At 47.3% G+C, this 24,386-nt stretch overlaps 1 protein-coding gene across 1 annotated transcript in view; it reads left to right on the top strand.

Moving 5' to 3' along the window:
* Positions 1–24,386, top strand: part of DEPDC5 (DEP domain containing 5) — a 133,438-nt gene that overhangs the window by 88,098 nt on the left and 20,954 nt on the right. Inside the window, 3 exon segments of the mRNA XM_030219198.1 lie at positions 7,250–7,358; positions 8,646–8,708; positions 17,651–17,808. Of these exon segments, the coding sequence (XP_030075058.1) occupies positions 7,250–7,358; positions 8,646–8,708; positions 17,651–17,808 (330 nt within the window).

Here is a 24,386-nt window from a genome sequence, read left to right as displayed (position 1 = left end):
AACTGAGTTCAATTACCGGCACAGGCAGCTCTTTGTGACTCTGGGCAAGTCACTTAACCCTCCATTGCCCCATGTAAGCCGCATTGAGCCTGCCATGAGTGGGAAAGCGCGGGGTACAAATGTAACAACAACAACAAAAAAGTTCTGGTATGTTTGTGAGATGAAGCACTTGACAGTGGTACATAGAATGACCATGGGTAAATGAGACTGTCACAAAAAGCCACTTAAAGGGTCTATCCCCAGCACATCTCAGGTCCGCCTGCACCTGCCGCTCATGCTCTACACTAGCACCCTCCTCCCACCGACTGGTCACAACTGCCTCTGGGTGAGTCTACTGCTCTCAAATTATCCCCAGTGATTTCTAGGTTACTGGAGCCACACTCCCAGTGGTCCCACAGTTCCCAGAAAGCACTCACAGACCCAACACACAAACCACCAGGATTCTTTATCAGTCCAGACAGGCAGAATGAACAAACAAATGTGTTTATTCTCAGAACTTGGAACGGTGGACAAAAAAATGTACATTTAGCAAACAGTAACAAGTAACTGAAATATGAATCAATTATAACACTAAACATTTGCATACTGGCTAAACAGTACTTGGGAAGATCAGGACATATAATTCACCGAGCCTCAGCAAAGAGATCTGTCTCTCTTGCTTCCTGGCTAAAACTGAAGCAACTGCCAGCATCTGCTGGGTAATTTCAAAACTCCAGGCCAATCAGAGCCCAGTCAACAAGTTTCAAATAAAAACTGGTTACATGACTACAGGCACTTTCTATTATCTATGTGCCAAATAAAAGAAAGAGAAGACTAGGGAGAGGGGGGGGGTACCCTTGGACTATCAGAGTCCAAGTCCTAGGGCATGTGAGGGAGGGGAGAGGGCAACGGGAGGGGAAAGGGGTAAAGATGTGGGAGGATGGGAGGGTAGAGGGGGGGGGGGTGAAAATGTGAAAACAAAAATTGATGACGGACTCAATCACTGGCTTTTTGTTATGTATGTTATGATGTTGATATGTTATTTATGCCAGATGTGGAATGTATCTTATTTTGATTGTCATCAATAAAAAAATGTTGAATATAAAAGAAAGAGAAGTCAGTCCCCTGTAACAGCTTTAAGGATAAACATGCACCATCTGTTGACCAAACAGGAGAAATACACTTCAGACATAATTAAGACAGGAATATATCCAATACATTTTACAGATTTAAAACACTGTTTCTTCATAGAGACCAAACATGTAGACCTTTCCTGCTTAACTGTAACTAGTTCTACTGGAGGGAATGAAGAATCATTTTGTTTTCAGTGTGTGTGCTGGAGTAAGTGGGTTAATGGAGAGTTAAGGCAAAACTTTTGATGGATTTTTTTGTAAATTTGGTTGATAAATTGGGGAATGGTGGGGAGATCTGTTTAGTATTTTAAACTTATTGGGAAACATCCAGAAGTTGTTGTGTTTTGTTTTTTTGTGGGGAGGGGGGGAGAGGTTCCTTCTAATCTGTAGTTGTTTGGAGGAGTGGTCTAGTGGTTAGGGTGGTGGACTTTGGTCCTGGGGAACTGAGGAACTGAGTTCGATTCCCACTTCAGGCACAGGCAGCTCCTTGTGACTCTGGGCAAGTCACTTAACCCTCCATTGCCCCAGGTACAAATAAGTACCTGTATACAATATGTAAGCCGCATTGAGCCTGCCATGAGTGGGAAAGCGCGGGGTACAAATGTAACAAAAAAAAAAAATAATTGTTTGCCGCCTTGGTTTGTTTTATTTATTTATTTATTTATTATATTTGTATCCCACACTTTCCCACTAAAAGCGGGCTCAGTGCGGCTTACATAGTGATAGGTAACACAGAATTGTGTTTTATTTATGGTTTGTGGCATATTGGATGATAAATATGGTATTTAGTTTTGAACTTGCACAATTCCATTGATTTCAATAAATACTTCTGAAATCTAAAACAAAATCTTGACGATACATGTAGTTTCTATACCAGCTGTGCATTGTGGTCCTCTTCTCCTTTCTGGATCCAGTTAGTACCTTGGTATGTGAGGCAGGGGACGCACCATATGTCCATGTGCCCATCATGTTGACCGACAGTGAGATCTGAGTGGCTCTGGCATTTACTGCATTTGCAGACGCCGAGGTTTAGAGGGCCTGAGTGCAGTGTGCAAACTCTGTGGAGCATCTAAAACTGTGGTTTCAATGATGACCGATGCAAAGGCACTTGATAGACTCTGGGAGGCTGTGGTCACTTTTGGGAGTCAAATTGGGTGCAGGCATGGTGGCGACCTTTTTTTTTGGTGGGAACTGCCACCTTGTTGGGCAGCCACATGGCTTGAGGAGATGGATCCTTCTTCAAGGGTTTCTGCAGGTACCAGTGAAGGAGACCCAAGCAGTGGGATCCCCCCCCCCCTTTCCATTTTATCCTTGTGATGTATAGAGCCTTCTGTTTTAAGGAAAACAGGGGAACATTTGAGCTTGGAGCAGGAAATGTCCCTGAAAGGTCCAGTTGCAGTAAAAAGGCCCTGGTTAGAGTGGCCAGTGGAATTTGATGATACAGGTTCAGGCTTTCTGAGGAAAAACTGATCCTGCAGGATGTTGAGCCTCAGCCCAGGAAACAATGGAGGATACTTCGATGGATGATCTTCCCCTAGCAGAGGATGCCTCAGTCATCCATATTTTTCACAGGGGTGAATTGTCGGAGCTTTTATCACAAGTTTCATTGGTTCATAATTTTAATGAGGAGAAACCCCTGGCAGGGAGCACCAGGATGGTGGACCCCCTGCTGAAGGGTTTTCAGAAGCTGATTGTCTTTTTCTGTGCATCAGAATAGGATGCACTAAATATGCCCTGCAAGTTTAATTGCTCAGTGCAAAACTGTACCTTAAACATGTGGAGGATAGGAAGGTCTTGAGGCCTCCTAGAGTGGATGCGGTGGTGTTCACATTTACAAAGAGTAGAGAAGTAGCCTAATGGTTAGCACAGTGGCCTGAGACCCTGGGGAACCTCAATTCCCACTGCAGCTTCTTGTGACTCTGAGCAAGTCACTTAACCTTCCATTTGACAATGTGCAAAAATAAGTACCTCTGTATATATATAATTGTAACCACAGAAAGGTGGTATATCAAATCCCATCCCTTTCCCTCTTCAAGGGAAGAGCAGCATTAAAGGATCCTCAGATGGGAGGCCCTTCTCAAGCAGAGTTTTAATATCTCAGTCCTGGCATTGCAGTCATTGATTTGGAAAGGAGAGGTCTGGTAGTTAATGCTTGTTTCCAGTGGGCCGAAAAGGTGTTAGCAGCCCACAGCTGGTCAGGTCATGGTGGATAAAGAAGTGGCCAAATCCTGAAATGGATGCCCTCTGACTTGTTGAGGACATTGGCTAAGAATATTGCCCTGGTGGTGGTAGCCTGCAGGCTATCTCTAAATCCAAGTTGAGCAGGCTGCCCTTTGGAAGAATGATGCTATTTGGCGAGGAGTTGCATAACCTGGTTAAGAGTCTTAAGTAAGGCCAAAGTCTTCTGTCTGCCTGAAAAAGCTGAAGGGAGTAGGCTGAGGATCTTCAGGTTGGGGCAGGTATAGGGATGCCTGTCATTGTCATTCTGATACGAGTTAAGTGGTGCCAACATGATTTGGGTTTTTCTTTTCCAAAGAACTCTGTCCTTTTTGGGGTGGCTGCTGCTGTGGTCAGGATTCCAGAGAGGTCACTCCGAGTCGGTCACAAGGCCCACAATAAAGGTGTCGGGGCCCATCTTCTGGTGGTGATAGGTGCCACATTAAAGAATTTCTATCAGAGCACGACCCAGATTATGACAGACCCCTCGGTCCTAGAAGTTGATCGTGATGGGTGTGCTCTGGAATTCACACAGACTTTGCTGGATGTTTTTCTGGAGTCTCCCTTTTGCTTCCAGTGGAAAGCAGGGGGTGGTCAGGGAGACTTTGTAGAAGTGCTGCAACTGCAGGCAATGGTACCTCTTCTGCAGGGAGAACATGGCACCAGGACATACTTTTATGTATTTCGTGGTGCTGGAGAAAGACGGCACCTTCCAACTTATCTTAAACCTTGAGAGGACAACCAGGGCCTTAAAAGTTCCTAGGTTCTACACAGGAATGTTGCAGTCAGTCATATTGTCAGTGATACAAGAAGAATTTTTCTCACTTCTCTAGACCTAACGGAAGTTTATCTGTATATCCTGATCAGGAGGGGTCATTGGAGGTTCCTCGGTTTTGCAGTTTTAGGGTAGCATTTCCAGTTTTATGCCCTGTCATTCAGTCTGACGGTAGTACATCAGACATTCTCCAAAGTGATCTCTACACAGGGAAGGGATTCTAGTACATCACTGTCTGGATGATTGATTTGAGTAAAGTCCTTTCAGGAGAGTGAGCGAGTCTCTGCCAGAGTGGGACAGTTTCTGGAGTATTTAAGTTGAGTAGTCCGTGTACAAACAAGAGTAATTTAAGACCATCACAGGTCCTAGATTTATCTAGAGGTGCAGTGTGACACTCAACAGAGAAGAGTGTTTCTTCTGTCAACCAAACTGAGCGATTTGCAGAAGCATATTCTCATTCTTCTCTCCTTGAGAACTCCATAGGTCAGGAATTATTTACAGGTGTTTGGGACCATGGCGGTGACATCCCTTTCAGCTGTCTCTATTATCTCACTGGTCCCTCAGCTTCAGGAGTTGGATGTATGCCTCCCTCTCTGGGGGGGAGGGGGGGAACAAGACAGTCTGCAGTGGTAGCTACACAGTCCCAACTCGGCGCAGGGCATGAGCCTGGAGCCTCAGGAGTGGATAATAGACACCAGCTTCAGGGGCTGGAGTGCTTGCTGTCTTGATCAAGTGGCAAAGGGCCAGTGGTTGGAAGTGGAGACCCATTGATTGATTAACAGATTGGAAACTAGGGCTGTGTGCCCAGCCTTGGAGTCATTTCGGACTCTGCTTTAGAGTAGATTGATGCAAGTCCTGTCCTACAATGTGATGGTAGTGGCCTATGTAAATTGAAAAGGGGACATGAGGAGTTGCTAGGTGATGATGGAGATGGCGGGTCTCATATCCTGGGCAGAGAAGCATCTACTGGACCTGTAGCAGTGCACTTGGCAGGCATGGACAACATGCAGGTGGATTTTCTAAGCAGACATACCTTGGATCCAGGGGAATGGAGCCTGAACTGAGAGGTCTTCAACAGCATTGTGTGCATCTGGGGCTAGCCTCTGATGAATTTGATGGCATTGACAATCTATACATAGGCGCCCCATTTCTTCAACCACAGGAGAGCAGTGAAGTCAGAGTGCATAGATAACTCTGATCCAGCAGTAGCCATGGCACAAGATACTCTGTTTTCCCCATGGCCACTGTTAGGTCATGTCATCCAAAGGATAGTCACGTTGGTCAAGTGTTGTTGGTAGCTCTGGACTGGCTTCGGAGAACATGGTTAGGGGACTTAATTCGTCTGGTGGTAGAGGGTCTCTTACAGTTCCCTGTGACGGAAGACCTATTTGTACAGGGACCAGTACGAATGCTGGACCTGTCTTTGTTCTGTCTTAGTCTGACTCCTGAGAGGGCATGGTCGTGAAAAAAAGGATATTCTGGTAAAGAGATAGTCACTATGCTTAGATTGCATAAGGATTCTACCTCCTTGGCTTACACAGAGTGTGGCACATATTTGAGAGTTTATTTCAGGATGGAAATGTTTCCTTACGGTCGTTGATTGCAGAGATTCAGGAATTGCAAGATGGTCTAGAAAGAGAATTGGTTTTAATGTCTCTTACAGTATTGGTTGTTGGTTGTGACCCTAGCATGTTACCAGGGTCTGGTTCATGACAAGTATTGGCTTCCTTTCTGGGTGTGTTGAGATTCTCAAAGGAGTCAAATGCATTCACCCTCCTCACCATCCTGTTCCGCAGTAGGATTTGAATCTGGGCTTGTCTGTTTTAGTTCAGTCTCCCTTTTTGAGAGACAGTATGATAAAGGATGTCATGTTGAAGACAGTTATTTTGGTAGCCATTTTGTTAGCCTGAAGAACTTTGGAGTTGCAGGCCTTGTCCTGTAGGGAATCTTTTGGTGTGTTCTTTGTTTTGTTTTGTTTTTTTCAGGGAAAAAGTGATATTGGCTTTTCTTGTGAACCAGTCTGTTTCCTTGCTAGTCTCGGATGAGGAGGATGGGGGGAACAGCAATATTTTGAAACATTTGGATGTCATTTGGATGTCGGAGTTTCATGAGAGTTATTGGTAGGACTTGAGGAGTTTCAGGGTTCAGATCGTTTTTGTACTTTTCAATGGGCAGAAGCATGGAGAAGCTGCATCTAAGTGACTATAGCCCAGTGGATTAAGAAGGCCATCGCTTCTGTGTATATTATCAAGGGACATCCTGTGCCAGAGCTACTAGAGGGCAGGTCTGGGCAGAGAGGGTAGTTTTATTCCACTGTAGGAAATTTGTAGGGCAGCCATCTGGTGCTCCTTAAATTCCTTTGTGATGCATTATCACCTTTTTTGTGCAAGCCCAACAAAATGCTGCCTTTGGTGCAGAAGTTTTGGCGGCAGGCTTAGAGGATCCCACCCTTAAGAGACTCTGCTTTGGTATTTTGCAAATGTCTGCACTGGTCTGGAGGGATGCTAAGGAAGGGGAAATTTAGGTCTTACCTGCCAAATTGGCTTTTTTGTCTCTGCAGACCAGTCCAGAACCCACCCTTGGATGGTATATGGTTGTCTGTGCAGTTGTAGTTCGGGGAGGAAAGTGGCAGTAAAGGTTGCAGAGGTCTTTGTTTTCTTGCAGTGAGAGCTCAAGGAATATTTTTTCTTTTGTCTGTTGCCATTGGTATTCTCCCCAACCCCCACCCCCTGAAAAAAAACTCAGCAGAACAGGTTAGTTTGTATCATTTTAGCTTTGGTACAGAAATACTGACTGGCTGGGTTCTGCACTGGATGCTTATAGTGATCTCAGTCTCCACCTGCTGGTAGGAGTGAATAACCCAGGCATAGACCAGTCTGGAGGGACAAAAGGAAAGAATATTAGCAGGTGAGACCTAATTTTCTCTTGTAAGTTTACACAAGAATGGTCTGGAGGCCCTGTCCTGTTAGAGCTAGGTCACTGTTGCTAGCAGCACTGCACTGACAATTGTGCAGAGTTGGCTCCTGGTCCCAGCTCTGTGCTATGTAGGGTAAACCCTGCATCACAGATCTGATTACTCTGGGTACTCTTAACAATTTCTAAAAGCAGCATAGAAAACTGATCCAATTCCTCTGTTTTATTTCAGGAACTCAGTTGAACAGCAAGCTGCAATACATGCTGCGAAGAGTTGTGCACAGGCTACAGACAGCAGTGGCACTGCTATTACACCCACTTATGTAGATAGTCCACGTAAGGCAAGTACCACTGAGCACAGCCATCCTTCTGCATAAAGAGCCCCCAAGGGGGTGGGTGAAGAGCAGATGCTGGCATGTATGGGGGCCGATGATCAGAAGCAAAACGTGGGGGCTGGAGTATATTAGTGCCGTACTGCTGCCCGTGTTTGTTTCATCAAAGCTGGCGATTGTGTGAAACAACGAGCTTGCTGACTCTGACTACAAGTAGCATGTAAATGCATGCAAAACAGGGCGTTACCTATTCTTCTCCACTGCTCAGTGGGCAATATGCCAAATATTGGCACTGCTCCCGTGGCAAACCCTACACCAGATCGGAGCATTGGGGAGGAATGGGAAGCCCTGTCCAGCATGCATTTTACATGCTTACAGGCCCCCTCCCACCAACCCCTTCCGGACAAGTTTCCCTGATGGACCTTTAGCCCCTCTAACCCCCTCCACCCCCAAACACAAAAAACTGTCCCTGGTGGCCCAGTGGGTAACTCTCCCTCCACCCACCCTATTGGCTTGTGCCCCCCAAATCCCCCACCCCTGTACCTTTAGAGTGCCGCCTTCAAAATGGTGGCCCCCTGCCTGGTGCATCCTGGGATGCACTGGGCGGGGCATCAATAAAAGGAGAAAACTTTCTTACATGGCATTGAAGCCCCACCCAGTGCATCCCAGGATGCACTGGGCAGGGTGCCACCATTTTGAAGGTGGCGCCCCAGGAAGAGAGAGTGCTATTCACCCTTCTAAAGGTACGGAGGGTGGGATTTGGGGGAACTAAGCCACCAGGGACAGTTTTGTTTTGTGTCAGGGGGTTTGAGGGGCTAGAAGTCCACTGGACCTCCATACCCCTTGTGCCCTTTTGTTGAGGAGGGGTCGGAGGGAGGGAGAGAGCCACTGGCCACCAGAAAAACTTGCATGGGGGGAGGGGAAATGTCCTGTTTGACAGGTCTGGGGTTGTTTTGGTTTTTTTACAGCCAGGACCTGATGAAGACTAAATTGGACTGTGTGATTGCATGGAAAATAAATAGGGTCATGAAAGAAGGAGCTGTGCAATTTTTGTCTGTCTGGAGTGGAGTCGTCTCCTTTACTTTGCAGTCACCCAACTGGGTTTGCTGGAAGTTCTATTTTCTCCTTCTCTCCCTGTCTCTCTCCTCCAACAGATCATTTCTGCCTTCCCTCCTCTTTTGCTTCTCTTCACATCCTTATACTCTTCCATTCTGCCTCTCCTCTCCTCTCCTCTCCTTTCCTCTCCCTGATTGCTGGTGCTTTTAACACTGCTGTTGCTTCTTCCTCTTATGCCAGGAAGGTGCCTTCTTTATGGAATTTGTTCGTAGCCCACGTACAGCCCCCACCTTCAACTCGCAGGTCAGTTTAGCCCCTAGGTCCTTTTTATCCCTTGTCATTCATGGAGGAGACAGTCAGTGACTTTTAAGTACGGGACCTGAAAATGGGCTCAGTTCAGAGAGGTTGCCATCTGCATGTATATATGTGCATTTAAATGCATGTCAGGACATAGTCATGGGGTATGCATGTGTGGTTTGGGGAGGGATGCATGTGCTTGTATGTTTATGGGGGAGCAACCAGTATGCATGTCTTACTGCATGTGTAGTTAATAGCGGTGGGTGATGGGAATATGCCTGTCCTTGTTTAGTGTACTTAGTATTCATTGCTGTAGGGAAAGGGGTACATACTCCCTGATCTCTTTGGGGCGTGTAGAGGAGCAATGCTTGCAGCTTCGTGGGCTTTCATACTTTGATTGGAGGGGCAGGGTCATACATTTACTTGTTGATAGGGGAAGAGATCATGCATGTAAATCTCCTTTACTGAACTAGACATTTCATGAGACCCTCAAACAAGTTCCTTCTATTAACCAAGAATGTGTGACCCTCCCCCTCTCACTTGTGTTCATCGACAAAAATCCTTTACACTGATAAGCACATTTCAGTGCTTGTGAGTTGGCCTCGGGAAGATCTTGCAGTGGTCAGACCAAACTGTGTTACATGGCCTGTTTTTTGCCACAGTCACAGGTCTCAGTATCCTTGTTTTGCTCTGTCACTATTGAACTGCTGGTTTGGGTACAAAAATGATTAGGGGCCTTTTATATGGTCTATTCCTTTGTTCTGATACTCATGCTAGTCCCAGCAGCACTATTGCCAAACTATGATGTGTTAACTACTTTCTCCTTGGACAGTGGGATCACCTGTCCACACAGCTGAAGTGACTCCTTGGTGACATCACTGACCCGGCCTTCTTTTAGCACAGAAATCTCAAGTCTTCTGTGCATGCTCCTGCCTTCCCACCACTGTATATATATACAGTAGAATCTCATGCAAGGTTCCATGTTAGGAGTCACAGACCAAGAAAGGGATCTAGGTGTCATTGTTGCTGATACTTTGAAACCTTCTGCTCAGTGTGCTGCTGCGGCTAAGAAAGCAAATAGAATGTTAGGAAAGGAATGGAAAACAAAAATGAGGACGTTATAATGCTTTTGTATCGCTCCATGGTGTGACCGCACCTCGAATATTGTGTTCAATTCTGATCGCCTCATCTCAAAAAAGATATAGTGGAATTAGAAAAGGTGCAGAGAAGGGCGACGAAAATGAGGAAAGTCTAAAGCGGCTAGGGCTCTTCAGCTTGGAGAAAAGGCGGCTGAAAGGAGATATGATACAGGTCTATAAAATAATGAGTGGAGTTGAAAGGGTAGATGTGAAGCGTCTGTTTACGCTTTCCAAAAATACTAGGACTAGGGGGCATGCAATGAAGCTACAAAGTAGTAAATTTAAAACGAAGCAGAGAAAATGTTTCTTCACTCAGCGTGTAATTAAACTCTGGAATTCCTTGCTGGAGAATGTGGTAGAGGCGGTTGGCTTAGCAGAGTTTATAAAAGGTTTGGACGGCTTCCTAAAGGAAACGTCCATAGACCATTATTAAATTGGACTTGGGGAAAATCCACTATTTCTGGGATAAGCAGTATAAAATGTTTAGTACTTTTTTGGGATCTTGCCAGGTATTGGATTGGCCACTGTTGGAAACAGGATGCTGGGCTTGATGGACCTTTGGTCTTTCCCAGTATGGCAATACTTAAGTACTTATGTAATCTCCCCTCACATCTTAGTTTTATTTTTTCCACGGTGCGATACAGTGATCTGTTGTGCTTTCCAGTCCTGTCAAATGTTTATATGGTTTTTTTTTTATTTTAGCCTTCCCAGTTCTCTCATATTTTACTGTTCTTTATCATTAATTCCCATCACTTTTGAATTTAATTTAGCACAGTTAGTTTTCCCTATGTCCCAAAAACCGAGCTTTAAGGACTACTCTTTGTAACCGAAAATGTTGGTTACGGATCCACATTGTGCCTTAGGTGCTTGGGTCAACAACATAGCACTGACAAATGTGCGGATTGTAAAAGATGTCAGTGAAGTCGCTGGAGATTTGCGCTTTAAAACTGAAGGATTTAGTCCACAAACAGCTTCTGACAATCTACTCTGTCAAAGAAAAAAGCTAAGACTCACTATCTTGTAAAACAAATGGAGATTTCTGGTTTTACTCAAGAGGGTTCAAGTTCTCTGCCATATTCTGTTAACCCTCCTGCTACAGTGCCTGGGAGTTGGGATCAGCTGTCTCCTGTCATACAGGACACGTCGGGCATTCATGTTGTTAATGTCACAGTGGGCGGACTCATTCAAGATGGGAAACCTATTGGTGCAGAGCTTCCTGCTGTGTCTCATAGTGGCTTGGTGCAGATAATGCCGGCGATCATCACTCACACATGATCTTCAGCATCTGTCAGGAGTGCAGTGACTTTTATGTCTTCTACATCATCTTCTACTGTTGATTCTTGGCATCGTCCACGTTCTAGAGTCATCTGTGCCACTGTTCATCTCCGTCCAACTACAGCCAATCTGCTTCCCATCATCGGGGCAGGCAATAGTCATCATCGACATCACTGATTTAACTGTTCAACAGGCAAGTACAGTTTCGTCTAGATCTAATCATTCTATCAGATCGTCGGTTCTGCTTTTCCACCTCCTCTGCAACTGTCAGTGCAGACAGAATTTCATCAGCCAAGTCAGCTAGATACAGTAGCAGCAGGATTTCTCTCTCACCTCACTCAGTTTTTGCAGCAACATTCAAACACTTCCCCACAATCCTCCTATTAATAGGCATCCTGTTTTGGCTTCAGAGCCTATACAGAGTAACCATCCTATACATGTGTCCACTCCTAGTTCTAGGAAAAGATCTTGGACAGGATCACCAGTATCTTCCCAGAATAAACACCTGCTCTCTTGCAGAGTTTCTATATGTCCTTTTAGATCTCGGTCTCCAATCTCGCAGAGTTTTTGAGTTGACAAATCTTAAACTCAAAATAAGAATGATGATTCTGCTGTTAAAAAGGATGAGCAGTATGTACAGGAAGATTCTTTCTACCCTAGATTACTCCTCAAAATGGCTCAGGCTTTAGAATTGCCTTCACCTTCTCAGCCTGCTAACCAAAGTGACAAGAAACATTTTTAAATTTCTAAAATTGAACAAGGAACGTGTACTCCATCCCACTGATGATATCCTTCAGGAACTATATAAAAAGCTTTGGGCAGCACCATATTCTATTTGCCCTACGCATCATATTTATTTATTTATTTATTTATCAATTTGTATCTCACCTTTTCCCACTGATTGCGGTCTCAAAGTGGCTTACAATAATACTGTTGTATAGTTACAATGCAAGAAGTACAATTTATTTTGTAAATTTGGGAGCAGGATAGATATAACAGTTAACAGCGATACTAAGATATAATTAACAATTAATCAATAGTAAATAAGAAGGTATATTTTATAGTCCATTGGATCTTATAATAGTAATGGATAATTCTGATTATGTTGAACCTGAAGCACCCATGAATCATTTGTAACAGTTGTCCAAGCATTGCAACAGTGTGAAAGATGACCTCCCCCCCACCCTTAGATTCTGCTGATGAAAGTTGTCAAAAACTGATTCCTGGCTTTTGCGATTGAGCCTGAGCAAACGCCTGACTTTTCTTGTCACGGGAATTCTTAGAGTAAGGAATTCTTATCCTAGTTAATAAATATAAAGTACAAAATATTCTTGGCCATGGGGTATAACAACTCCCTCACACATTGGTGGTGGTAAAATCTGCCATGAGGAAACATAAATGCATAGGAGGTGAGATTCAATTGAAAGGAAGCTCTAGAATGAGGGGGCATAGGATGAAGGTGGAAAGGGATAGACTCAAAAGTACCCTGAGGAAATACTACTTTATGGAAAGGGTGGTAAATTCATGGAACAGCCTCCCACCAAATGTTTTAAGTGGTAGAAACAAAAACAGTATCTGAATTCAAGAGAACTTAAGACAAGTACATATGATCTCTAATCTAAGTGAGTGATAGTGAGAGCAGATGGCATGGATGGGCAGACTGGATAGGCCATATAGTCGTTATCTTCCTACATTTTTCATTTTGGGGGGGGGGGGGGTTGTTTTGTTTGTTTTTACTTATTTATAATCATTTAAACCCTTACATTCAGAGAACAAATTATGAAATAAATATTTGTATTCTTATTTTGAATTTTTCTTATTTTTCCATAATCAGAGAATTTTTTCTCTCTAAACTTAGTCCACAATCGTTGAGGCCAAGATACTAGGAAATAGAATAAAAGAAATTACATAATGAGACAGATAAGAGGATTAACAATCATAGCTGCTCTAACAGCATATCATTCTTCATGCAGGAACATTCAAGGGTTCATTAATTTCTCCTTCACAACTATAAATTCCAGCAGTTTTATGGGATTGAAGAAAATATAATTAACAGCATTTAAAGACACCAAACATCTACAGGAAAATTTCAATAAAGAAGTTGCACCCAGAGAGTGAACTCTAGGCCTTAAGGCCAAGACTTCCCTTCTCCTTTTCTGAGTGTCTCTAGCCAAGACTGAAGACTGAAGAGAAGCTCTGCAGATCTTTAACTCCCTCTTCTAACGCACCAGTTTTGGAGTTCCAGTGCCCCAGATCCTTAGATAGTCTCAAAATTGTCTTTAACAGATATACTTCACTTCCAAAAGAATTAGAAACCAGTTGGAGAGATAAATGCAAACCTTGGATCGCATCCCACAAGGATTCCATAGTCACAACAGCCGGTCTCTTCAATTCTCCAAGGCCCAGGAAAGCAGACTTTTCTCCAAGGAGCAGAGGCTTCAAACCAACCCACCTCCCTGCAGATGCTATCGCAAAAAAGGAAGATGTTGCTCTCAGTTCCCCCCTTACAACTAGGGATTTAGGCACCGCTACCAGAGCTTCATTCCCTTGTGTATCCCCCACTGCAAAACTGCTTCCAGGTCAAGGAGGGGCTGTAATTGATTGAGGACTAAGTGAAACTCCATGTTGCAGTCCGACACTATTCCAGCAGACCCTGCCAAAGCAGTTAGTCTCCTCATGCAGGTGAATTCCAAATCGCTCAAGTGTTGCTTGATTTGGCCTAAGGCTGCCTCCGGAACTAGAAAGAGTGTCCTTGATTTTGGGCATTCCCCTTACTCATGTCCAAGTATGGGTGAGTTGCAACAAAACAATAGCAGGCAGCTGAAGGGTTGGAGCTGCACGTCTGACTTGAACGCCATCTTGCCTATACCATATTTCTATGTTTCTGTGTAACTTTAGACCGTTCCCTCCAGCTTTTGTTGGTGATCAGGTTGGGCATGACTGCCGGAATGTAGTCTGGAGTTTGTTCTGCAGCATCTTGGGATATTATTGTCTGGCAGTGTGTTGTACCACTTTGAGAAACTGTTCATAGTTTTCTGAGCTAGGTTTTTTTTAAATCTGGTACCCCTTTCTCAAGTTAGCTAGTTAGCTTTATTTATTTGAAGCTGAAATAGTTGCAGAATAATTCTGTTTTTCAGTATTGGCAATGGAGTGGTGTTGGGAGTGTAGGATTGGATTCATGACCACCTTGCAGTCCTAGTGCCTTGTTGTTGCTGACATAATTGGATTATAGCAGGGGTGGGCAACCATGGTCCTCAAGGGCCACAACCCAGTCAGGTATCATGCATATTTGTTGTGGAAATCTTAAAAACTCAACTGGGTAACTGGGTTGTGACCCTTGAGGACTGTGGTTGCTCACCCATAGGTTATAGCCTCATTTCCAGCATCCACTGTTGGAGCCAGTGCTTCTGACTTGGCCAGTTCTGATTTTTTCAATACATTTTTACTGATGTTTCAAAAAAGGTACAAAAGCGATCATTAAAGCTTCACTAGAAAACCAAGTTCTAGTATTGCCATAAAACACAACAATGGCAGTGGCAAGTGCCCCAGATAGCCAGCTTTGATCTTTATTGGTAGTGCTGTGTCCACGGATATTACTGCTAACTTTGTGAACTTTTATCTAGATTTGTTGGCTCTGTTCTTCATTTAAACTTGTTGGTTCATATTTCTTTTTGGGTGATTTGTACACTTAAGTGGCAGATTTTTGTTGTATACATTTTAAAATCTGTTATTTAGCAGTCATTTTCCCCCATTCTGGAGGCAATTTTTAAGCCTTTTTGCACATAAAACAGCATTTTTCGGCACATAATAGCTTATAAAATTGCCCTGGAATACACACCCACAGTGGAATATGTGGTCAGTTCACAGCATGCCCTCTTGCATGATGTAATTGTAGGTTTAACCAAGGGCAGATGTACTCGCATATGTTTTAAAATATGCACATATTCAAACAAATGAGCAGAAAAGTTGCTCCTACCTCAACAGCTTTTAAGGGAAGCTATTTTATAAAGGCACACAGGTGCTGTTTTATAAAATAGGTGTAACATGTATTTTTATGCCTTCTTGCCTAGGTATTCTTTTATAAAATTTATCTTACCTGTTTCTATGGAAAAAAAATTGACAAGTGTAGAATGCAACAGCGGATTGAACAGTTAAGATCAAGTTTCTTTCTATCTTAGTACTGTACAGGTTTGAAAGGATCACCGCTGTACTCAGTTCTTTAACTTTAGCAGTTGGATTTTAGAGAATGCACTACCATAGAATTTGAACCCCAGTCCCTACCAGTTTCCAATCAGTCTTGAGGAAATATAGTAGACCTTATTTAATGGAGGTGTATCTTATTCAGGAAACTTTAACTCTTCAATCAAATATCTTTTAAAAGCATCTAGAGGAGTAGTTCCAGGGGACTTTGGGAAATTCAGTAAACAAAGATTTGTTTGTTATAGTTTTCAATTAATTCAATCTTTCTATGAACAAACGATTTATCTTTAATTATGACTGCGGATGTATCCTGCAAAGTTTTAACTCCCTGTTTGAAAGATAACATCTGACCTGAAAACTCACTCCTAGTGCCATCCAGTTTCTTTGCCAGATCATCAAATTTTCAAATTTACTCACAAGTGTAGAAATGTCTTGAGTTGACTGCCACACTACGATCTCGGGGAAGGTGAGCCCTTGGACCACCGCAGGATACCAGATAGCGGCAGGTGAATCACCCAGGCAGGACAAATCACTAAGGCAGAAACCAGGCAGGGCAGGGCTAGAGACAGGCAAAGCTGGAGGCAGACAGGGCTGAAACTAATTCTGAAGACGAGCAGGGCTGAAGACAAGCAAGGCTGGGACTGGAGCTTGAAGACAAGCAGGTCTGGGACTGGAGCTTGAAGACGAGCAGGGCTGGGACTGGAGCTGAAGACGAGCAAGGCTGGAACAACCAGGGCTGGGACTGGAGCTGAAGACGAGCAAGGCTGGAACAAGCAGGGCTGAGACTGGAGCTGATGATGAGCAAGGCTGCAACAAGCAGGGCTGAGACTGGAGCTGATGACGAGCAAGTTACAAGCAAGGCTGGGACTGGAGCTGAAGACGAGCAAGGCTGGAAAAAGCAGGGCTGGGTCTGGAGCTGAAGATGAGCAAGGCTGGAACAAGCATGGCTGAGTCTGGAGCTGAAGACGAGCAAGGCTAGAATAAGCAGGTCTGGAGCTGAAGATGAGCAGGGTTGAAACAGAAGCTGAAGACAAACAGGGCTGGAACTGCAACTGAAATCAGGAAAAGTAGGTCAAATCTGAATAGGAGATAACACAAGACCAGGCAAGCACAACTATTCAGGAAACCTGTTGCGAAGGCAATGGATGAGAGTTCCATGGTTCCTTATAAGACCCTCACTAATGATGTCACAACTTCTGGTTCCCTAGAATGAAGCTTAGAATGCACTGAAGAGCACAACAGGGGCACCAGGGAGAGGCTAGAATACTGGGACATCAGACTGAGGCTTGGATAGTCTCTGGAAGGAGGCTAGAATGCTGGAACATCAGAGTGAGGCTTGGATAATCTCTGGAATGAAGCTTGGGAAAACAGGGAAACGGGCAGCAGAGGCATCAGTGTAAGAGGGTCGTAGGGCCAAGGAGATGGTCTGGAGAAGCCGTGGAGCCCGACCACTGGTAGGAAAGGTGAGTCGGAATGCGGGAGCACGGCCACGACAGCTGGAGTCCAGTCTCTGGAGAGCATCCAAAATACTCTCCAAGGAAACTACCCGAGGAGCCTTACTGCCAGCATCCACTGTTGGCTGCTCCTTATTACTGATGGTATCTCCGGCAGAACCAACGGCAGCCATGCACCCAAATGAGGCATCCACAAGCACAGCTTCCACGTTTGCTGATGGGCAGGGCGGCGGATTGCACACCGGAAGGGAGAGTGACAAATCAAATCCTGAAATCGAAAGTGCTTCTTTGCTTTGGTTCACTTCTGAGGAATTTCCTCCTCCGGAAACTTGCAGGAGGGCCTTGAACGCAAAGTGATTAGTCATCTGCTGAAGTGGGGACGAAGTTCTAGTAACCAAGGGAGCCACTCTAACTATCCCCTTACGCTTAGTATGCAGCATATTTACAACAGAGGAAAAGAAATCAGCAGTGAGGTGACGCTTCTAAGTGCAGCCAGCTTCACGCCACCATCTTGCCACTTCCCAACCTATGAGTATGTGTCATTTGACATTAAATAATGCCCTTAGCGTTAGCAGATATAACAACCAGTGGCAGCCCTGTAGAGAACCTCAATGTGGTGTTCTTATGGATATGCACATATGATGTAGGGGGGCAGTTTTGCACAAAGTTGTTCACTGGGTCACACAATCCTGGTCCATGGGCAAGTTTAGACACATTTTACTGGAAACAGTCATATGCTTGGTTTCCCTCAGGGCACGTGTCTCTGAATAGTTTTGTGCATATCATGATAGTAATGAATCTTGCTCGTAAGCCAGGATGTGTGGCGTATATTCTTACCTGCATTGTGCCAAAGAGAGTTTTCTGGTTCTGTTTGTTGCAGGTTTCAGTGGAACAGGCCATTCCTATGACTCTTGACAGTGCCAGCTCTGGCTCAGGGGTGAATGCTGTCCAGTCCAGTGAGCGCAGCAGTGGCCAAGCACCTGGGATTGGTGGCTCTGCGAACATGGTTGATGCAGGATCAGCCTCTGTGGAGGGCAGGTGAGATTTCTGGAAATGAAGAGCATTTGGAATCAGTTGCTGTGGGATCTTAAAAAGTAGCAGTTACCAGTTGGGCAGCAACAAATGAACAAGCAGCCTGTTCCTTACTCTGTGTACAATGTACTCAGCATTGTTCGCTTAGATACAGAATGAGGAAAGCCAGTTGGTACATCAGGCCCTCTGATGAGGTGATGACTGATTTTGCTTACACTTAATTAATCATGAGGTTTGACAGACTAGTGCATACAGAACTCTCTTGTTTCTGGTTTATAGCGTATTAAAAACCGATCTGTTCTGCCCAATCTGGCCCGCTGGTCTGGATAGTGTACATACTAAAATTTATATTTATTTATTTATTTATTCTCCGAGGACAAGCAGGCTGCTTGTTCTCACTGATGGGTGACGTCCACGGCAGCCCCTCCAATCGGAAACTTCACTAGCAAAAGCCTTTGCTAGTCCTCGCACGTCCATGCGCACCGCGCATGCGCGGCCGTCTTCCCGCCCGAACCGGCTCGTGTTCGTCAGTCTTCTTTGTCCGCGCTCGGTATGGTCGTGTTTTCGCCGTGTCGGGCCCCGCAAAGTCGACCTCGCACGTTCGTCGTGTTGTTAAAAAAAAAAAAAACATTCTGTGTGGAAAAAGACTCTGTGGTCTTTTTTCCCTCCGCTATTTTCAGCTTTTTCGCCCCGGTAAGTTTTCTTTCGTCGTCAGGGTAGGCCGCTTTTAGGCCTCGGGTCGAAGTTTTCTTCCCCTTGTTTTTTCGGTGCCTTTTCCGCCATTTCGACTTTTGATCTCGCCGGGGTGATTTTTCCGCCCATGACATCGAAGTCTCCCAGCAGCTTCAAGAAGTGCACCCAGTGCGCCCGGGTCATCTCGCTCACTGACAGGCACGTGTCGTGTCTTCAGTGCTAGGGGGCTGGGCACCGCCCACAGGCCTGTAGTCTGTGTTCCCTTTTGCAAAAGCGGACTCAGGTAGCGAGATTGGCCCAGTGGAACGTTTTGTTCTCGGGCTCTGCATCGGCACCGGGGGTATCGAGTGCATCGACGTCTTCAGCGTCCAGAGCTTCATCCTCGGCCGCCAGTGCATCGAGTGCATCGAGGCATCGACCCTCTGCATCGGCGCCGAGACATCGGACAGCTGCATCGACGTCGGTGGTACCGGGACCTCGTCTGCTGATGTCGTCGGACGGTGGTGCTTCGTCTGGAGTGCAGGTGAGGGCTGTCCATTCCCCTGCTGGTGGCGGTGAGCCTTCGGGTGGGTCTCCCCCTACCCTGAGGGCTCCTGCGGTACAGCCCCCCCCGAGACCGACCTCCTTCGGCCTCGGCCCCGAGGAAGCGACGACTGGATTCTACGTCCTCCTCGTCGGTGCCGGGAAGCTCCGGTGACATGCTTCGTTCCAAGAAGTCGAAGAAGCATCGTCATCGGTCCCCTTCCCGTGTCGGCACCGAGAGCTCTGGGTCGCCGAGGGAGTCGGCACCCAGCAGGCATCGGCACCGAGAGGACCGCTCACCCTCTGTTCAGGAGGTGTCGATGCGCTCCACTCTGGACAGCCCGGAACAGCCTCCACGCCCGGAACAGGTTCTGACGTCGACGCCTGCATCGACCTCCATGCCTTTCTCTGCAGCCGCTCTGAACGAGAGCCTCCGGGCCGTTCTCCCAGAGATTCTGGGAGAGCTGTTGCGCCCTAACCCTCCGGTACCGGCGGTGCTTGCGCCACCGGTACCGTCGAGCGTGGCGCTGGCTGGCCCATCGCCCGAGGTGAGGTCTCCGGCGTCGGTACCGCGTGCGGTACCGGCTGCCGCCGCCTCCCAGGAAGGCTCCCCGACTACGTCGGCGGAGGGAGCTTCGCCGATGCGGGCGAGGGAGTCTACCTCTCGACGCCCCCATCGTGGACGTGGCTCCACGGAGTCGAGTCGGGCGAGGTTGCAGACACAGGTCCGTGAACTTGTGTCTGACACTGAGGGTGAGGCCTCGTGGGAAGAGGAAGAAGACCCCAGATATTTCTCTGACGAGGAGTCTGAAGGTCTTCCTTCCGATCCCACTCCCTCTCCTGAGAGGCAGCTTTCTCCTCCCGAGAGTCTGTCTTTTGCTTCCTTTGTCCGGGAGATGTCTACGGCCATCCCCTTCCCGGTGGTTGTGGAGGACGAGCCCAGGGCTGAAATGTTTGAGCTCCTGGACTATCCTTCTCCACCTAAGGAAGCGTCCACAGTACCCATGCATCATGTCCTCAAAAAGACATTGCTGGCGAACTGGACCAAGCCTCTAACTAATCCCCACATTCCCAAGAAGATCGAGTCCCAGTACCGGATCCATGGGGACCCAGAGCTGATGCGCACTCAGTTGCCTCATGACTGGAGTTGTGGATTTGGCCCTAAAGAAGGCTAAGAGTTCTAGGGAGCATGCTTCGGCGCCCCCGGGCAAGGACTCTAGAACCTTAGACTCCTTTGGGAGGAAGGCCTACCATTCTTCTATGCTCGTGGCCAAAATTCAGTCTTACCAGCTCTACACGAGCATACACATGCGGAACAATGTGCGGCAGTTGGCGGGCTTGGTTGATGCGCTCCCCCCTGAGCAAGCCAAGCCTTTTCAGGAGGTGGTCAGGCAGCTGAAGGCGTGCAGAAAATTCCTTGCCAGAGGGGTGTATGACACCTTTGATGTTGCGTCCAGGGCCGCTGCTCAAGGTGTGGTGATGCGCAGGCTCTCATGGCTGCGTGCCTCCGACCTGGAGAATAGAATCCAGCAGCGGATTGCGGACTCGCCTTGCCGTGCGGATAATATTTTTGGAGAGAAAGTCGAACAGGTGGTAGAGCAGCTCCACCAGCGGGACACCGCATTCGACAAGTTCTCCCGCCGGCAGCCTTCAGCCTCTACCTCTACAGGTAGAAGATTTTTCGGGAGAAGGAAGACTGTTCCCTACTCTTCTGGCAAGCGTAGGTACAATCCTCCTTCTCGACAGCCTGCGGCCCAGGCTAAGCCCCAGCGCGCTCGCTCTCGTCAGCAGTGTGCGCCTCAGCAAGGCCCCTCGGCTCCCCAGCAAAAGCAAGGGACGAGCTTTTGACTGGCTCCAGCAGAGCATAGCCGACATCCAAGTGTCAGTGCCGGGCGACCTGCCAGTCGGAGGGAGGTTGAAAGCTTTTCACCAAAGGTGGCCTCTCATAACCTCCGATCAGTGGGTTCTCCAAATAGTCCGGCAAGGATACACCCTCAATTTGGCCTCAAAACCTCCAAATTGTCCACCGGGAGCTCAGTCTTACAGCTTCCAGCACAAGCAGGTACTTGCAGAGGAACTCTCTGCCCTTCTCAGCGCCAATGCGGTCGAGCCCGTGCCATCCGGGCAAGAAGGGCTGGGATTCTATTCCAGGTACTTCCTTGTGGAAAAGAAAACAGGGGGGATGCGTCCCATCCTAGACCTAAGGGCCCTGAACAAATATCTCGTCAAAGAAAAGTTCAGGATGCTTTCCCTGGGCACCCTTCTTCCCATGATTCAGGAAAACGATTGGCTATGCTCTCTGGACTTAAAGGATGCCTACACACACATCCCGATACTGCCAGCTCACAGGCAGTATCTGCGATTTCAGCTGGGCACACGTCACTTCCAGTACTGTGTGCTACCCTTTGGGCTCGCCTCTGCGCCCAGGGTGTTCACAAAGTGCTTGGCTGTAGTAGCAGCGGCACTTCGCAGGCTGGGGGTGCACGTGTTCCCATATCTCGACGATTGGCTGGTGAAGAACACATCCGAGGCAGGAGCCCTGCAGTCCATGCAGATGACTATTTGCCTCCTGGAGCTACTGGGGTTTGTGATAAATTATCCAAAGTCCCATCTTCTCCCAGTGCACAAACTCGAATTCATAGGAGCTCTGCTGTTGTCCCTCGTCTCGCAGGTGCGAGCGTCTCAGCAGATCACAGCTCGGCAGATGTTGAGATTGCTAGGCCACATGGCCTCCACAGTCCATGTGACTCCCATGGCCCGCCTTCACATGAGATCTGCTCAATGGACCCTAGCTTCCCAGTGGTTTCAGGCTGCTGGGGATCTAGAAGACGTGATCCACCTGTCCACGAGTTTTCTCAAATCCCTGTATTGGTGGACGATTTGGTCCAATTTGACTCTGGGACGTCCTTTCCAAAGTGCTGACCACGGATGCGTCTCTCCTGGGATGGGGAGCTCATGTCGATGGGCTTCACACCCAAGGAAGCTGGTCCCTCCAGGAACGCGATCTGCAGATCAATCTTCTGGAGTTGCGAGCGATCTGGAACACTCTGAAGGCTTTCAGAGATCGGCTGTCCCACCAAATTGTCCAAATTCAGACAGACAACCAGGTTGCCATGTACTACGTCAACAAGCAGGGGGGCACCGGATCTCACCCCCTGTGTCAGGAAGCCGTCAGCATGTGGCTCTGGGCTCGCTGTCACGGCATGGTGCTCCAAGCCACATATCTGGCAGGCGTAAACAACAGTCTGGCCGACAGGTTGAGCAGGATTATGCAACCTCACGAGTGGTCGCTCAATTCCCGTGTACTGCGACAGATCTTCCAGGTGTGGGGCACCCCCTTGGTAGACCTCTTCGCATCTCGAGCCAACCACAAAGTCCCTCAGTTCTGTTCCAGGCTTCAGGCCCACGGCAGACTGGCATCGGACGCCTTCCTCCTGGACTGGGGGGAAGGTCTGCTGTATGCTTATCCTCCCATACCTCTGGTGGGGAAGACTTTGTTGAAACTCAAGCAAGACCGAGGCACCATGATTCTGATTGCTCCCTTTTGGCCGCGTCAGATCTGGTTCCCTCTTCTTCTGGAGTTGTCCTCCGAAGAACCATGGAGATTGGAGTCTTTTCCGACCCTCATCACACAGGACGAAGGGGCACTTCTGCATCCCAACCTCCGGTCCCTGGCTCTCACGGCCTGGATGTTGAGAGCGTAGACCTTGCCTCTTTGGGTCTGTCAGAGGGTGTCTCCCGCATCTTGCTTGCTTCCAGGAAAGATTCCACTAAGAGGAGTTACTTCTTTCTATGGAGGAGGTTTGCCGACTTGTGTGACAGCAAGGCCCTAGATCCTCGCTCTTGTCCTAGACAGACCCTGCTTGAATACCTTCTGCATTTGTCTGAGTCTGGTCTCAAGACCAACTCTGTAAGAGTTCACCTTAGTGCAATCAGTGCATACCATTACCGTGTGGAAGGTAAGCCGATCTCAGGACAGCCTTTAGTTGTTCGCTTCATGAGAGGTTTGCTTTTGTCAAAGCCCCCTGTCAAGCCTCCTACAGTGTCATGGGATCTCAATGTCGTTCTCACCCAGCTGATGAAACCTCCTTTTGAGCCACTGAATTCCTGCCATCTGAAGTACTTGACCTGGAAGGTCATTTTCTTGGTGGCAGTTACTTCAGCTCGTAGAGTCAGTGAGCTTCAGGCCCTGGTAGCCCAGGCCCCTTACACCAAATTTCATCATAACAGAGTAGTCCTCCGCACTCACCCTAAGTTCTTGCCAAAGGTTGTGTCGGAGTTCCATCTGAACCAGTAAATTGTCTTGCCAACATTCTTTCCCCGTCCTCATTCCTGCCCTGCTGAACGTCAGCTGCACACATTGGACTGCAAGAGAGCATTGGCCTTCTATCTGGAGCGGACACAGCCCAACAGACAGTCCGCCCAATTGTTTGTTTCTTTTGATCCCAATAGGAGGGGAGTGGCTGTGGGGAAACGCACCATATCCAATTGGCTAGCAGATTGCATTTCCTTCACTTACGCCCAGGCTGGGCTGGCTCTTGAGGGTCATGTCACGGCTCATAATGTTAGAGCCATGGCAGCGTCGGTAGCCCACTTGAAGTCAGCCTCTATTGAAGAAATTTGCAAAGCTGCGACGTGGTCATCTGTCCACACATTCACATCTCATTACTGCCTGCAGCAGGATACCCGATGCGACAGTCGGTTCGGGCAGTCAGTTCTTCAGAACCTGTTTGGGCTTTAGGATCCAACTCCACCCCCCGAGGGCCCTGTTTGTTCTGTTCCAGGCTGCACTCTCAGTTAGTTGGTAAATTTTTTAGGTCAATCTCAGTTATGTCCTCGCCGTTGCGAGGCCCAATTGACCATGGTTGTTGTTTTGAGTGAGCCTGGGGGCTAGGGATACCCCATCAGTGAGAACAAGCAGCCTGCTTGTCCTCGGAGAAAGCGAATGCTACATACCTGTAGAAGGTATTCTCCGAGGACAGCAGGCTGATTGTTCTCACAAACCCGCCCGCCTCCCCTTTGGAGTTGTGTCTTCCCTTGTCTTTGTCTTGCTACATACGGGACTGACGAACACGAGCCGGTTCGGGCGGGAAGACGGCCGCGCATGCGCGGTGCGCATGGACGCGCGAGGACTAGCCAAGGCTTTTGCTAGTGAAGTTTCCGATTGGAGGGGCTGCCGTGGACGTCACCCATCAGTGAGAACAATCAGCCTGCTGTCCTCGGAGAATACCTTTTACAGGTATGTAGCATTCGCTTTGCATTTGTATCCCACATTTTCCCACCGTATGGCAGGTTCAATGTGGCTTATTGGAGAAGAACACCATAGTCATATAGGAAAGGCAGCCATACTAAAACAAGCACACTATCTA

This window comes from Microcaecilia unicolor, chromosome 11 (assembly GCF_901765095.1).
Source record: "Microcaecilia unicolor chromosome 11, aMicUni1.1, whole genome shotgun sequence".
NCBI lineage: Eukaryota > Metazoa > Chordata > Amphibia > Gymnophiona > Siphonopidae > Microcaecilia > Microcaecilia unicolor.
This window is presented reverse-complemented; position numbering and strand designations above follow the sequence as displayed.